The sequence below is a fragment of the Sapajus apella genome, unplaced genomic scaffold (genome assembly GCF_009761245.1).
Source record: "Sapajus apella isolate SASKATOON/1434 unplaced genomic scaffold, GSC_monkey_1.0 scaffold177, whole genome shotgun sequence".
Taxonomy (NCBI): domain Eukaryota; kingdom Metazoa; phylum Chordata; class Mammalia; order Primates; family Cebidae; genus Sapajus; species Sapajus apella.
In genome coordinates, this window is record NW_022437117.1 from 1555713 (window position 1) to 1572744 (window position 17032).

General features: G+C 43.2%; 1 protein-coding gene, 1 non-coding gene and 1 pseudogene across 3 annotated transcripts; 2 read left to right on the forward strand and 1 right to left on the reverse strand.

Annotated features, from left to right (window-relative positions):
* The first annotated feature begins 900 nt into the window (after positions 1-900).
* Positions 901-1041, forward strand: LOC116542998. Its single transcript, XR_004265436.1, has one exon. It is a non-coding gene; the product is annotated as a U4 spliceosomal RNA (small nuclear RNA).
* Positions 1042-12063: 11022 nt separating this feature from the next.
* Positions 12064-13766, reverse strand: TRIM60 (tripartite motif containing 60). Its single transcript, XM_032268281.1, has 2 exons — positions 13059-13766; positions 12064-12963 (listed from the first exon to the last, which is right to left on the reverse strand). The coding sequence occupies exons 1-2, from the start codon at positions 13764-13766 to the stop codon at positions 12256-12258; spliced, it is 1416 nt and encodes a 471-aa protein (XP_032124172.1). The 3' UTR covers positions 12064-12255.
* A 1499-nt stretch (positions 13767-15265) lies between these two features.
* On the forward strand, positions 15266-15906 carry LOC116542992 (annotated as a pseudogene). Its single transcript, XR_004265433.1, has one exon. The product of XR_004265433.1 is annotated as an NADH dehydrogenase [ubiquinone] 1 beta subcomplex subunit 9-like (transcript).
* Positions 15907-17032: the final 1126 nt, after the last annotated feature.

The following is a 17032-nucleotide window of genomic DNA, read 5'->3' on the forward strand; positions in this document are numbered from 1 at the left end:
CTGGAGTGCAATGGCGCGATCTCGGCTCACCGCAACCTCCGCCTCCTGGGTTCAGGCAATTCTCCTGCCTCAGCCTCCTGAGTAGCTGGGATTACAGGCACGCACCACCATGCCCAGCTAATTTTTTGTATTTTTAGTAGAGACGGGGTTCCACCATGTTGACCAGGATGGTCTCGATCTCTTGACCTCGTGATCCACCCGCCTCGGCCTCCCAAAGTGCTGGGATTACAGGCTTGAGCCACCGCGCCCGGCCTATTTTTTTTTTTTTTAAGAGACAGGATCTTGCTATGTTGCCCAGGCTGGAGTGCAGTGGCTATTCACAGCCGCAATCCCACTACTGATCAGCACGGGAGTTCTGACCTGCTCCGTTTCCGACCTGGGCCGGTTCACCCCTCCTTAGGCAAGCTGGTGGTCCCCCGCTCCCGGGAGGTCACCATATTGATGCCGAACTTAGCGCGGACACCCGATCAGCATGGCGCACTACAGCCGAGAACTCCTGGACCCAAGAGATCCTCCAGCCTCAGCCTCCCGAATAGCTGGGCCTACAGGCATGCGCCACCGTGCCCGGCTATCATTATTATTTTTAGACGGAGTTTCGCTCTTGTTGCCCAGGCTGGAGTGTGGTGAAGTGATCTAGGCTCACAGCTACCTCTGCCTCCCGGGTTCAAGTGATTCTTCTGTCTCAGCCTCCCAAATAGCTGGGATTACAGACATGCGCCACCATACCTGGCTAATTTTTTTGCATTTTTATTAGAGACGGGGTTTCTCCATGTTTGTCAGGCTGGTCTCAAGCTCCCAACCTCGGGTGATCCGCCCACCTCGGCCTCCTGAAGTGCCGGGATTATAGGCGTGAGCCACCTCACCCGCCAACTGTTGTTTTTAGAAAGGCTCTTTATTCCTAGCTTTGCGCAGTGGCAGTATCATCGCCAATGAGGTTTATCCGAAGTGCGGTTATTGCTAATTGAAAACTTTTCCCAATACCCCGCCATGAGGACTTGAAATACAGTCGGCATTGTCAATTTTTGACAGTCTCTACAGAGACTCAATAAATAAATAAATAAGAAAAAAGAAAAGACTCTTTATCCTTTAAAGATATGTGCTGAAGTATCTTGGATCAAATGATACTATGTCTTCAAATGATATGATTAGCTTTGAAAGAGTCTAAGTGTAGGAGGTTAGGACCAGCATGGGCAGATAAAACAAGACTGGCCACATGTTCATGACTGTTGAAAATAAGTGATTCAAGAGGACTTTGCTATTCTTTTTACTTGTGTATATGTTTTAAATTTCCTTTCTAAAAAATGTATTTATGTACTTGGTTTTATAGACAGTACTTCACTCTGTTGCCCAGGCTGGAGTGCAGTGGTGCGATCATAGCTCACTGCAGTCTCGACCTCCTGGGCTCAAGTGGCCCTCCTGCCTCAGCCACCCAAGTAGCTGGGAATACAGGTGTGCACCACCACACCAGGTTATTTTTTCATTCTTTGTAGAGACAGGGCTCTCACCATACTGCCCAGGCTGGTCTCAAACTCCTGGTTTCAAGTGAACCTCCTGCCTCAGCCTCCCATACTCTGGGATTACAGGCATGAGCCACAATGCCTGCCTTTGACATTTCTTATCATTAAAAAAAAGAAGTACAGGAAGAAAGAATATATGTAAATATATGGACTATATGGAATTAATATCTATATTGTTACACAAACATGGTAGTATAAAAATATCTAAACATACAAAATAGGTAATCATAATACTATCACCTCAAAATACAGTGAGCCCTCAGTATCTGCCAAGTTCTGCATCCCAGGTTCTTTTCTTTTCTTTTTTCTACACCATCTGTAAATCAAAGTCTGCATCCCAGGATTCAACCAATCACTGATGGAATATTTTCCAACAGCTGAGGCAGAACCCACCCATATTGAGGCAAACTGTAAGGGATTTGAGAATCTGTCTGGATTCTGTTATCTAAGGGAGTCCTGGAACCAATCCTCTGCAGATACTGAAGGATGATTGTAATCATATTCTCAAGTGTCTATATTGAGACATTCTTCTTCTTCTTCTTTTTTTTTTTTGAGATCCAGTGTTGCTCTGTCATCTGGGCTGGAGTGCAGTGGTGCAATCTTGACTCATTGCAACCTCTGCCTCCTGGTTTCAAGTAATTCTCCCGACTCAGCCTCCCATGTGGCTTGGACTACAGGCATGAGCCACCATGCCCGGCTAATTTTTGTATTTTTAGTAGAGATGGGGTTTCTTCATGTTGGCCAGGCTGAACTCATACTCCTGACTTCAAGTCCACCTGCCTTGGCCTCCCAAAGTGCTAGGATTATAGGCGTGAGCCACCGCACCCAGTCGAGACAGTCTTCTTTACATGCTGACAATTGCAAAAACTCTCTTCAGGAACACTCCATTAAAACTGCTGCTATAAGAGACTAGATCAGGCTGGGCTCAGTGGCTCATGCTTGTAATACCAGCACTTCGGGAGGCTGAGATGGGCGGAATACGAAGTCAGGAGTTTGAGACCAGTCTGGCCAACATGGTGAAACCCTGTCTCTACTAAAAATACAAAAAATTAGCCGGCTGTGTGGCAGGTGCCTATAATCCCAGCTACTCAGGAGGTGAGGCAGAAAAATCGCTTGAACCCGGGAGGCAGAGGTTGCAGTGAGCTGAGACTGCATCACTGCACTCCAGCCTGGGCAACAGAGCTAAATTCTGTCTCAAAAAGAAAAAAAAAAAAAAAAAAAAAAAAAAGACTAGATCAAAGTTTAACATGGCTTCTAGCAGCCTCAGGCCTTGTCCCTGGGACAAACCAGCCCTGGCTGGGTGGGTTTAAATTTCTGTCTGAAAAAGCTCAAAGATGTTAAATAAATTTGTTGTATCTAGGGAAAACCTGACTACAGGCCTCTGGCCTCTCTTCTTCTTAAGAGCATTTGCTTAAGAAAGTTTACGGTTGGCTGGGTGTGGTGGCTCACGACTGTAATCCAAGCACTTTGGAGGCCAAGGTGGGCGGATAATCTGAGGTCGGGAGTTCAAGACCAGCCTGACCAACATGCTGAAACCCAGTCTTTAAAAAAAAAAATTAAAAAAAAAAAACGTTTACAGTTGTAAATCCTTCCTCTGTCGCTTTATTATTATTTATTTATTTTTTTTCTTCTTGAGATGGAGTTTTGCTCTTCTTACCCAGTGATCTCGGCTCACCGCAACCTCCGCCTCTTGGGTTCAAGCAATTCTCCTGCCTCAGCCTCCTAAGTAGCTGGGACTACAGGCGCGTGCCGCTGTGCTCAGCTAATTTTTTTTTTGTATGTTTAGTAGAGACGGGGTTTCACCATGTTGACCAGGATGGTCTCGATCTCTTGACCTCGTGATCCACCCGCCTCGGCCTCCCAAAGTGCTGGGATTACAGGCTTGAGCCACCGCGCCCGGCCTATTATTATTTTTAAAGACAGGGTTTCACCATGTTGGTCAGGCTGGTCTTGAACTCCCGGCCTCAGGTGATCAGCCTGCCTTGGTATCCAAAGTGCTTGGATTACAAGCGTGAGCCACTGTGCCCTGCCTATTTTATTTTTTTAGTGAGGAAGTGTCACTCAGTCACCCAGGCTACGATGCAGTGGTGCTGTTGTGATATTGTGCTGGCCTAGAGCCAGAACCTGAGCAACGCTATTTTATAAAATGCAAAACTGTTTTTTAAATAAGTTGAAGTGGCTGCCCCATTCTCCTCACAATAACTACTGTCCTTGGCCTCTGTAAATAGAACTGCTAGTTTGTTCTTCAAAACTATGTAAAGCTGCTTACCTTTTCTTATCAGTAACTGCTAAAATCTGTGACTTCTATCACCACCCAGACGATGTGTAAACAAATGTATATCTTGACTTCTGTAAACCACTGAGGTAACAAACAGAATGACAAAAGTCCCCTAGACCTTGGAATGTCCGGAGACCCCCCGCCCTTGTCTCCGCCCAGGAGGTGAATCACAGAATCCCCAAGCCCTTGAAATGTCCGAAACCTTTTCATCCCCATCCCCGCCCCTCACCCCCACTACCAACGTGGTTTTTCGGGTATAAAAAAATCATAGCACCCTCCTTTTGGCACCACAGGTTGGAGAGACGTGAGTCCTCTGTGGTTGCTGACATAATAAATGACCCTGCAATCTGGCATACTTTTGTCTTGGTAATAACTTTCTACACTCGGTCAAATACAACACTGTCATGGCTCACTGCAGCCTCAAATTCTTGGGCTCAAGCAATCCTCCCTCTTCAGCCTCCCAAGTAGCTGGTACTACAGGCATGCACTACTATTCTAGCTAATTTTTTTAATTATAGCAACAGTCTCACTAAGTTGTCCAGGCTGGTCTTGAACTCCTGGGCTCAAGAGATCCTCCAGTCTCAGCAGCAGTATATATTTTCAAAAGATATATTGTAAACCTTTTTCTAGAGAATATATTTAGTACTCTAGATATTTAGTACCTTTTTCTCAGCAGGATCATACAGCATCATGTAAGAACAGCATAATTTATTTTATTTTTTTTTCATTCCCTCCCTCCCCTGCAGCATAATTTATTAAATGACTCAACATTTAGACTGTTTTAAAATTTTGACATTAAATGTAAGGCTCTGGGAAAATTCCTTGCAACTTCTGCAAGGATTTCTGTTTTTGTTTTCCTGAGATGGAGTTTCACTCTGTCTCCCAGGCTGAAGTGCAATGGTACGATCTCAACTCACTGCAAGCTCCACCTCCTGGGTTCAAGCAATTCTTCTGCCTCAGCCTCCTGAGTAGCTGGGATTACAGGTGCCTGCCACTATGACAGGCTAATTTTTGTATGTTTAGTAGAGACAGGGTTTTACCATGTTAGTCAAGCTGGTCTCGAACTCCTGATCTCAGGTGATCCACCCACCTCAGCCTCCAAAAGTGTTGAGATTACAGGTGTGAGCCACCTTGCCTGGTCAAATTATTATTTTTTATAGAGATGAGGTCTCATTATATTGCCCAGGCTGGTCTTGAACTCCTGGGCTCCAGTAATTCTCCCACCGTGGCCTCCCAAATTACTAGGATTACAGGTGTGAGCCATTATGCCTGGCCAATAGTTGCTTTTTTGATTTAATTTTTTTTTGACATTAAGTTTTGCTCTATTGCCCAGGCCAGAGTGCAGTTTCGAGATCTAGGCTCACTGATAAATCTCCATCTCCCGAGTTCAAGTAATTCTCTTGCCTCAGCCTCTGGAGTAGCTGAAATTACAGGCTTTTGCCACCATGCTCAGCTAATTTTTGCCTTTTTAGTAGAAACCAGGTTTCACCATATTGGCCAGGCTGGTGTTGAACTCCTGACCTAAGGTGATCGGCCCACCTTGGCCTCCCAAGGTGCTGAGATTACAGACTTGAGCCACCTTGCCCAGCCTCAACAGTTGCTTTTCAAATGTAAATCTTTAATGTGGAACTTAATTTGTATATCTTGTGAGAATTACAGAATTTTAAGGGTTAGAAAAGACTTTCGTCGGGCCGGGCGCGGTGGCTCAAGCCTGTAATCCTAGCACTTTGGGAGGCCGAGGCGGGTGGATCACGAGGTCAAGAGATCGAGACCATCCCGGTCAACATGGTGAAACCCCGTCTCTACTAAAAATACAAAAAACATTAGCTGGGCATGGTGGCGCGTGCCTGTAATCCCAGCTACTCAGGAGGTTGAGGCAGGAGAATTGCCTGAACCCAGGTGGCGGAGGTTGCGGTGAGCCGAGATCGCGCCATTGCACTCCAGCCTGGGTAACAAGAGCGAAACTCCGTCTCAAAAAAAAAAAAAAAAAAAAAAAAAGAAAAGACTTTCGTCAGGCCTATAATCTCAGTGCTTTGGAAAGCTAAGGAGGAAGAATCCCTTAAGGCCATGAGTTTGGGCAACATAATGAGACTTCAGGTGATCCACCCGCCTCAGCCTCCCAAAGTGCTGGGGTTACAGGCGTGAGCCTCTAAGTTTTATATATAAATAAAATGTACATATAAGGAAGAGACTTTCAAGGCAGGCTTGTTCACTTCTTGTCCATTTTTATGCACAACATTCAGTATAATCAGCAGCCTAGAAAACAAACAGACCCAAGGATTAAAAAGTGCAAATCAGTGTTTGGAAGATCTTGAATTTATGTGTCCAAAGAAATCTGTGTCATTTAATACCAAAACGTCCCATTTGCTTTCTACATTATTCCTCTGTCTTCCTAAAGCAGGGAGGTGATGTGTGTTTTCCTTTTGTCCTTGAATTGTTGTCAGTCAGAGGGTTAAATGATCTATCCCAACCAGGTTACGCCGGTAGGAAGTAAGCAGGAAGTCTGGATTCCAATCCATGTAACACTTGAATCCAGTTTGCTTTTTTTACAGCTCCAGTCTGCCTAAGTAGAGTGATTTGGGGTGCCCTGCATGTGGAAGAGAGGAAAAGAGAAAATGGGGTCTGGAGGGACTGGTGGTCGTTAAGAGTGGGAGGGAAAAAAATGCAGGTAACTTGATAGGAAGAGGGGCCTCAGGGGAGGGGAGCCAGCAGGGGGCCGGACATGCCTCTTCTCACCTACAGAAATGAAATAGGGCCAGCTAGGCAGCCAGTCTTCCCACTCCCTCTGAGTGTCCCCAGTTTGTATCTTTTCCCCTCCAGGGTCAAAGAGCTTTCATGTAAAACACAAGCACTTTCTTCAGTGCCCTGGGCTGTTTCCTGCGGCATTAATTTCGTTACTTTACTCTATACACGCTTACAGTACAAGATACTATGCTAACTAAGGCTGTGGTCAAACAGTTGGATAGCCTCAATCTCTGCTTTCACTGAGGAGGGCGTTTACAAATCTAGTCACAGGACTGACACTGCAAGAGCCATTTTATTAGGTGTCCTGAGTGTGGCGTTTGTTTTTGAGACAGGGTCTCACTCTATCACCTCATCTGGGCGCTGCCATGCGCTGCCACAATTAGGGCTCATTGCAGTCTCTTTCAATTCCCAGTCTGAAGCTATCTTCCCACCTCAACCTTGAGAGTAGCTAAGACTGCAGGCATGAACCACCATGCCTGGCTAATGTTTTACATGGTTTTGTGGAGGCTGATCTCTCAAATTCCTGGGCTCAAGTGATCGTCCTGTGGCCTCCCAAAGGTTGGGATTATAGGCGTGGACCATTGTGCCCCGCAATCCTGGGTGTTCTGATGCTGAGAACAGTGAACTACAGGAGCAGGTGACAGGTTCACCTTCCCTAGTGTGACCCCGCCAGTGAAGGCTTCCTGGGGAAGTGGCTAAGATCAAGCTAAGGCCTCAGTCTAAGTCAGGGATATCCAGTCTTTTGGCTTCCCTGGGCCACACTGGAAGAATTGTCTTGGGCCACACATAAACTACATTAACACTAACAAATAGCTGATGACCTTAAAAAAGAAAATGCGGGCTGGGCGTGGTGGTTCATGCTTGTAATCCTAGCTCTTCAGGAGGCCGAGGCAGGTGGATCATGATGTCAGGAGTTTGAGACCAGCCTGACCAACATGGTGAAACCCCGCCTCTACTAAAAATACAAAAAAAAAAAAGAAAGAAAATTAGCTGGGCATGGTGGCACGCACCTGTAATCGCAGCTACTCATGAGGCTGAGGTAGGAGAAACGCTTGAACCTGGGAGGCAGAGGTTGCAGTGAGCCAAGATCGTGCCACTGCACTCCAGCCTGGGTGACAGTGCAAGACTCCGTTTCAAAAAAAAAAGCAAAAAAGTAATGTTTTAAGAAAGTTTACGAATTTATGTTGGGCTGCACTCAAAGCTGTTTGGGTTACATGCAGCCTGTAGGCTGCAGGTTGGACAAGCTTGGTCTAAGTAGTGATCATCTGGGTGAAGGAGACTAGCTAGACTTGTACATCATGCATAATGGTAACTTTGTGCCGTCTGACCAACATCTCCCCTCTCCCCTCCCTCCCAGCCCCTGGTAACCACCATTCTACCCCCGTTTCTATGTATTCAATCTTGTTAGATTTCTCATATATGTGAGATCATGCAATAGTTTTATTTCTGTGTCTGGCTTATTCATTCAGCATAATATCCTCCAGGTCCATCTATGTTGTCACAAATGACAGGATCTCCTTTTCTTTGGCCATAAGTTTATTCAAAGAAAAATAATCCTCTCCAATTTTACTGAGGTGGCTGACCAGCACCACCAAATCTGCCTCTAAACTGGAATTGGGTTGCTGACCCAGCCCCAGCCTCAGCTTTCTTGTCGGCTTCCCCTCTTGTGAGTCTTGCAAGTGGCTCACCCTCCAGATCTTTAGGCCAAGGCCTGTCAGTCTCTGTATGGCTGCAGTGTAGAGTGTCAGGCCCAATCTGCAGGTAATTATGGAAATACTGGATGTAATCATGGAGCTATCTTCCCTCTTTGGGAAGGTATTAGTAAAAATGTCTCCAGGCAAACTGTTCCTTCACGTAGCATGGAACTTGAGAGACTGAATGGCCTTCATGACGTGAAGATTGGGCACATTCTTGTCCTACAGCTCTGGGTGCTTAGGCATGTGGACATCCTTCTTGTCCAACACGACTCCTTCCTTAAAAAGGAGTTTATGGCCGGGTGCGGTGGCTCACACCTGTAATTCTAGCACTTTGGGAGGCCAAAGTGGTGGATCATGAGGTCAGGAGTTCGAGACCAGCCTGGCTAACATGGTGAAACCCCATCTGTACTAAAAATACAAAAATTAGCTGGGTGTGGTGGTGTGCACCTGTAATCCCAGCTACTCTGGAGGCTGAGGTAGGAGAATTGCTTGAACCCGAAGGCAGAGGCTGCAGTAAGCAGAGGTTGTGTCTCAGCACTCCAACTGGGGCAACAGAGCAAGATTCTGTCTCTCGGGGGGAAAAAAAAAAGGAATTCATAAATGGCAATCCGGTTCTTCTCAGGCATCAACATCTTGGCAGCTGTAGGGTCGGGGGCCGGGGTTAGAAAGAGGATCTGCTTCTTTACAAAGGCTGAATAAATACTCTTATACATTTGAATATTAACTTGTTATCATGTGTTTGGTTTGCAAATGTCTCTCCCAGTCCACATTTTGCTTTTTCATTTTGCTGACTACTTCCTTTTCTGTGCAGATTTTTAGTCTGATATGGTCTTGTTTCTTTTTGTTTTTGTTGCCTGTAGTTTTGGTTGTCATAGCCAAAGAAAAAACTTTGTCACAAGATAAAATATTTCTCTCTGTATATCCATTGCTTTCCTGTTCATTTGTTTTGTTAAAGCATTTGAAAGTACATTTCCGGAACTTTCCTCCTCATACATTAATGGCCCCAAATAAGGTCTTTTTTTTTTTTTTTTTGAGACGGAGTTTCGCTCTTGTTGCCCAGGCTGGAGTGCAATGGCGCGATCTCGGCTCACCGCAACCTCCGCCTCCCGGGTTCAGGCAATTCTCCTGCCCCAGCCTCCTGAGTCGCTGGGATTACAGGCACGCGCCACCATGCCCAGCTAATTTTTTGTATTTTTAGTAGAGACGGGGTTTCACCATGTTGGCCAGGATGGTCTCGATCTCTTGGCCTCGTGATTCACCCGCCTTGGCCTCCCACAGTGCTGGGAATACAGGCTTGAGCCACCGCGCCCGGCCATAAGGTCTTTTATATAACCACATATCGTTATTAAAATTTAAAAATATAGTAATTTAAAATCATCGATCTATAATTTGTTTTTAAAATTCAGATGTCAATTTATGTTTATTGTCATTTTGATTTAGCCTTCTTTAATCTAGTAAAATTTCCCAGACATTTTTATTTTTATTCTTCCTGCCCTCTTTCCGGACATTTTTAAACAGCTTTACTGAGATATAATAGACACAAAATAAAGTGCAAATTGATGTGCACAATTTTAGGAGTGTTGACATATGTATCACACATGAAAGCATCAGGATAAGTAGGCCGGGCATGGTGGCTCACGCTTGTAATCCCAGCACTTTGGGAGGCCGAGACGGGTGGATCACGAGGTCAAGAGATCGAGACCATCCTGGTCAACATGGTGAAACCCCGTCTCTACTAAAATACAAAAATTAGCTGGGCATGGTGGCGCACGCCTGTAGTCCCAGCTACTCGGGAGGCTGAGGCAGGAGAATTGCTTGAACCCAGGAGGCGGAGGTTGCGGTGAGCCGAGATCGCGCCATTGCACTCCAGCCTGGGTAAGAAGAGCGAAACTCCATCTCAAGAAGAAAAAAAAAAAAAAAAAAATAGAAAGCATCAGGATAATTAAGAAAAATAACCCACATAGGTAAAATTATCTTTAATTTACATTTCTCTTTTTAATTGTTTATTATGTGTATAATTATTTAATTATATGTATATGTATTTATTATTATGTGTATAAGGCATATATAAATTGAATTTTTTGTTTCAACTACATCCCATCCTAAAATATCTCATTGTGCATAAGCAAATATTCCAAAATCCCCCCAAAAAACTGGAAAGCTGAACACTTTTGATTCCAAGCATTTTGGATAAGGGAAACTAAATTAAGCTTTTTTTTTTAAAAAAAAAGATGGGGTTTCACCATGATGGCCAGGCTGGTCTTGAACTCCTGACCTCAGGTGATCCACCCACCTCGGCCTCCCAAAGTGCTAGGATTACAGGTGTGAGCCACCGTGCCCGGCACAACTAAGCTTAATTACTCAGTAAAACAAAGTTCAAACACTAGGGCTACTCTTCATATTATCACCCAACTGCCCAGAATCCAAGTACTGATGGCTGATCCTTCCAGTTCCTAAGAAGACAGTCTTGACACACACCCAATATCCATTTAGCCTTGTTTCCCACCTTTACCTCCCAGTAATGTCGGCCAGAACAAAATCTCTGAGAGCCCAGGACAGCAGGGCAGGCATAATATCTCCTTGGGTCATAACAAATGTTTGGTTTTGTTCTTCCGTATCACACAGCTTTTCTATCCGCAGAGACAATAAGTTGAGGATGTGCTGTGCCAAGATCTAGATTATGAAAAACGGTGGTATCCGAGCATCAAGAATCAGACTGATATCAGACTTATCAAAACCATCATGGCCTAAAAATTAAAATGATTCCAAACATTCTCTTTAACTGTCACCTAAATATGGGTGAAGTCATTTGCAAACTTGTAGTCTGCCAAACTTTACATCGCTGCAACATTTGGGTTGATGACATCCCAAAATGAAAAGATAAAGAGGAAAGCAGAGACTTAAGCCAAGAAAGAATCCAAGAACAGAGGTCAATTCCTAGCATGGTAGTGACTGGAAGGCTGGCAGCTGTACTGGGCTAGTGGAGGCGATATACAGAAAGAAGAAAAGAGCTGTTAGAGATTAACTATGGATTGTGGATAGGTAAGTATATGTGGGGAAATGATTTAAACAAAGTGAAATCCTCACTATCCACAAAAATAAGTCAATTGTTTCAACTGACACACATGAAAGAACAGAAAAGAATTGATGAGAAATATGGGGGTAAACAGAAGAATCAACTAAAAAGAAAGGTATGTGGCAAATATATTTAAATAATGTATACAACTTTAAATTGGCTTAACTAAAAAAATATAGGCAATTTGAAACATTTTATTGGACATGTTAAGGTAATATAATTCTCAAATATTTTATCTTAGAAATCAAAGCACTTGACAATTGATATTCATAACATATATGAATGTGGCATTATGAACTTTTTAAAAAATTTTTTTAGAGATGGGGTTTCACCATGTTTGTCAGGCTGGTCTTGAACTCTTAACCTTGTGATCCACCTGCCTTGGCCTCCCAAAGTGTTGGGATTACAGGTGTGAGCCACTGCACCTGGCCTTTTTTCTTTCTTTCTTTTTTTTCTTTTTGAGACAGAGTTTCACTCATGTTACCCAGGGTGGAGTGAAATGGCGTGATCTCGGCTCACCGCAACCTCCGCCTCCTGGGTTCAGGCAATTCTCCTGCCCCAGCCTCCTGAGTAGCTGGGATTACAGGCACGCGCCACCATGCCCAGCTAATTTTTTTTTGTATTTTTAATAGAGACGGGATTTCACCATGTTGACCAGGATGGTCTCGATCTCTTGACCTCGTGATCCACCCGCCTCGGCCTCCCAAAGTGCTGGGATTACAGGCTTGAGCCACCGCCCAGCCGCCTTTTTTCTTTTTAAATTTCTTTTTTTTTTTTAATTTAAACCCCCTCCCCCAATGAACATGTTTTTACGGTTGCCAAAAATTTAGGAGAAAAATCTACTCTGGTTTTCAGTGGTAAAACTTAAAGATTCCAGAAATGAGACTAAATTTACTGGCTAAGTTACCCACAAAAACTGAAACAGACTGATTTACCAGTTCTTTATCCTTCAGAATCTGATACTGAACAGATTTTAAGAGGTTTGGAATCTGTTCCAGTGTAGAAATAAGGCCAAACAGCTTCTGTGAAAGAATCATTAAAAGTATAGAGAACAGACCTGTCATTCATATTATAAAACGAAAGATCACCCAATTCATAGTCCAGAAAAATACCAATCTTACTGGGATTTACTACTGGCAGAAGCCGGGTTGTCTTAGGACCTGACACAACATAACCACTCTTCATATATCGCCCAATTGCCCAGAATCCAGCCAGAACTGATGGCTGATCCTGCCAGTTCCCAAGAAGACAGTCTTGACACACACCCAGTATCCATTTAGGCTTGTTTCCCACTTCTACCTCCCAGTAATGTCGGCCAGAACAAAATCTCTGAGAGCCCAGGACAGCAGGGCAGGTATAAAATCTCCTTGGGTTGTAACAAATGTTTGGTTTTGTTCTTCCATATCGCACAGCTTTTCTATCCTCAGAGACAATAAGTTGAGGATGTGCTGTGTCAAGATCTAGAATCATATCTACTTGAAATGGCTTGATAATTCTGTCCAAGCCAGAATACTGAGGAGGAAGACTGAAGCCATATTTTGTTAATCTAAATGAAAAGAGTTCAGGGCGTTTTAGGCTTTGATACCTGTTGTGTATACTCTTAACATGTGTCAGTAATTCCAGGTTTGACTGCACAGACTTGCCCTCTACCTCCCTCAGTAGATGTTTTAATGTAGAAACATAATCTGAAAATTTTTAACATGTGTCAGTAATTCCAGGTTTGACTGCACAGACTTGCCCTCTACCTCCCTCAGTAGATGTTTTAATGTAGAAACATAATCTGAAAATTTTACAAGGTTTTCATTTAGTTTTGCTAAAATGTCCATCTCTTCATCTTGTATCTGCCGAAGAATAGCCTCTTGCTCATTCTGTAAAAACAATCTAATTTGCTCAAACTCAGAATTTATTTCTTCCCTCTTATATTCTACCTTCTTTTTCAGGTCCACTGACTTGCTGCCTTGGAGAATTATCACTTTTTCAACTCGTTTTATATTATTTTTCAAGGGCTCAAGGCTACCTTCTAGAATTTCTCTGTGATAAGGGGCAGCTTTCTTAATAGGGCAAATGTAGTGCTTCCGGTGTTTAGTGGAGAAACTGCACTGTATACATAAGATCTCTAGATCCTTCACACAGAAGAGGGTCAGAAACTGATTGTGCTTTTCACACACGGCATTCTCTTTCTGCCTCTTTCTCTTGCTCCTCCTAATCTGGAGTTGTTCAGCAATTTCAGTGAAATTACGGAGCTGGGGGTTCTTCCTGAAGCTCTTGTATGGAAAGCAAAAACGGCAAACAGGACAGGGAAAAGTATCATCTAGATCCTTCCAGGATACACTGAGGCAGGAGCGACAGAAGTTGTCCCCACAGTTGATGGTCACTGGGTCTTTCAAGTACTCCAGACAGATGGGACAGCTAGATGCCTCTTGGAGTTTAGCCAGGGCTGTCACAAAATCCATTGAGCTGTGAACAAAGGTAGTGTATAAGGTAAGCTCCCTTTGGTCAGTCCTGCCTCTGTAGAGCTCAAACCCAGTGAAATGTGAATACCCCTTCCATACCTTGTAGATTGATCAGGTTTAGGTTTCACTGGCCTAGCGTGCCAATGACACCCACTGAAGTCCTCTTTAGTCCCCTGTTTCTTAGCTTGGAGGATAATAATAATTTAAAGCTTACAGCTCTATTATAGATCAGCCCATCTGAATCTAAGTTTAATGATTTTCTACTTCAATAAACTAGCCACAGGTTATAATAGAGCAATCATTCCTGTGGGTGAGAAAAGATTATTATTATTATTATTATTATTATTTTAAAAAAATTTTTTTTTTTTTAATAAAAAGATGGGGTTTCACCATGATGGCCAGGCTAGTCTTGAACTTCTGACCTCAGGTGATCCACCCACCTTGGCCTCCCAAAGTGCTAGGATTACAGGAGTGAGCCACCGCGCCCAGTGATTATTTTTATTTTTTGAGACGGAGTTTTGCTCTTGTTGCCCAGGCTGGGGTGCAAAGGCGCAATCTCAGCTCACCGCAACCTTCGCCTCCCAGGTTCAAGCGATTCTCCTGCCTCAGCCTCCAAAGTAGCTTGGATTACAGGCATATGCCACTATGCTCAACTAATTTTGTATTTTTTTTTAATAACTTCACGCAGTGAAATTATTTCGTATTTTTAATAGAGATGGGGTTTCTCCATGTTGGTCAGCCTGGTTTCAAACTCCTGACCTCAGGTAATCTGCCCGCCTTGGCCTACCAAAGTGCTGAGATTATAGGCCTGAGCCACTGCGCCTGGCTGAGAAAATATTTTTAATTTCAAAATCTCCTGAATTTGGAATCACAATATAATAATTGGCTCAGGTAAGAATCATCACTAACTATAAAAACTACTGGGTAACATTTTATGAGAGAATGATATTCACATTCTCAAAAATTTTACTCTAGGATTATATTTTAATTACATATATAAGTACCTTTATAATGTAGAGATCTAGAGAATACCACCTGAACCAACGATGGGACAAACGGATGACCTGGAATGGAGAGCAAAGCATTACATCTATGGAGAACTTTTGCAGAATATATATATAATATATAAAATTCTATTATATGTAATTATATATAAAATAAAATTGTATTATTTTTTGAGATGGGGTTTCACTATCTCCCAGGCTGGAGTCCAATGGCATGATTCTGGCTCACTGCAACCTTTGCCTCCCAGGTTCAAGCGATTCTTCTGCCTCAGCCTCCCAAGTATTTGGGATTAAGGTCCCCGCCACCATGCCCAGCTAATTTTTGTAATTTTAGTAGAGATGGGGTTTCATCATGTTGGCCAGGCTAGTCTCGAACTCCTGACCTCATGTGATCCATCTGCCTCAGCCTCCCAAAGTGCTGGGATTACAGGTGTGGGCCACTGAGCCTGCCCTATAATATAGAATTAGATATAAAAATATATGTATAGTGCCGCCATGGTGTTCTCTGCACCGGTGGCCTACCTGACTCATCAGCAGAAGGTGTTGTGGTTTTATAAGCGGGCGCTAAGTCACCTCAAGTCGTGGTGTGTCCACAGGGACAAATACTGATACTTCACTTGTTTGATGAGAGCCCGGTTTGAAGAACATAAGAATGAAAAGGATATGATGAAGCCCACCCAGCTGCTGAGGGAGGCTGAGGAAGATTTCTGGTACCATGAGCATCCACAGCCATACATCTTCCCTGACTCTCCTGGGGGTATCTCGTATGAGAGACAGGAGTGTTACAAGGTTCCAGAAAACTGCTTGGATGCCTGGCATCCTTCCCAGAAGGCAATGTATCCTGATTACTTTGCCAAGAGAGAAAGGGGAAGAAACTTCGGGGAGAAAGCTGGGAAAGAGATTAAACAGCTGGAGGAGGAAATGCCACCTGGTGGTCCTCTGACTGAAGCTTTGACTCCTGTCCAAAAGGAAGGTGATTTGCCCCCACTGTGGTGGCATATTGTGACCAGATCCCGGGAGCGCCAGTGTAGAGAGACAGGGAGACCTCATCTTTCATGCTTGCAAGTGAAATACGTTACAGAACATACACTTGCCCTAATAAAAAAAAATCAGTGAAATAGTAAAAAAAAAAAAAATATATATATATATATGTATGTATGTATGTGTGTGTACATATATATATAAAACAATGATTCTTAATTGTTTCCTTGTGACTAGAATCAGATAAAATATATTACATAAATATACAAGTATATGTTAATATATTTATATATTAAACATACATGTTAGATATAAAATATATCTGATTCTAATCACAAGGAAACTAGAAACTATGAAGAAATCCAACTCATACAAGATTTAACATGAAAATGGTACTTAACAGCACAAATGACAACAGTGCTGGGAGAAAAAGCGGCAATTGTTCTTTTTTTTTTTTGTGACAGGGTCTTGCTGTGTCACCCAGGCAAGAGTGCAGCCATATGGCCACGGCTCTCTGCAGCCTCAGCCTCCAGAGTAACTAGGAACACAAGCTTGTGTCACCAGGCGTGTCTAATTTTAAACTACTTTGTAGAGATGGGGGTCTCTCTATGTTGGCCAGGGTGGTTTTGAACAATCCTCCCACCTTGGCCTCTTAAAGTGATGGGATTATAGGTGTGAGCCACTACACCCAGCCTGTTTCCTTATGTATGAGGAAAAAAAAAAAAAAGTAAATCATTCTCTTAGGTTGGATACTAGATTGGGAAAAATAAGTTGCAATAAAGTAGATAGTACAGTACAAAGTGAAAAAAAGGAATATCTACTATTTGTCAGATATTAGTAATACATCAAAGTTAAGCTTCCTGAATTTCCTAACCGTACCATAGCTACAAAAGAAAACGTCCTGATTCTTAGAAAATACATACTTTAAATACTTACTGGCGAAGGGGTCATGATCCTTATAAACACTTCTCTTTTCCTTCGGGTCACCTCACACATCCTATCTGCTGCTCCTCAACCTGACTGCCTTCCACCCACCCTCTAGTCTCTCATTATCCCATTTCTTTACTTTCATAGAACTCAGTCAGAATCTGAGATAGTTTTTTTCATGTATTTGTTTTTCTTTTGGCCTTAGCTGATGAATGAGATAGACTGGAAGTAGGTACTTAGTCTATTTTATTCATATGGAGGTGGTAGAAAATCAATAAAGACCTTCAAAAAAGTGAATCATGAACAAATGGATACATGAATGAATAAAATCCCAAAACTAATACAAAGAGAATA

Excerpts from the sequence above, each read along its gene's own strand:
- TRIM60 (XM_032268281.1), bottom strand. The coding sequence starts at position 13,766 with ATGGATTTTGTGACAGCCCTGGCTAAACTCCAAGAGGCATCTAGCTGT. Across the intron at positions 12,964-13,058 it reads TAAAACATCTACTGAGGGAG|GTAGAGGGCAAGTCTGTGCA; the intron begins GTAGAGGGCAAG and ends CTACTGAGGGAG.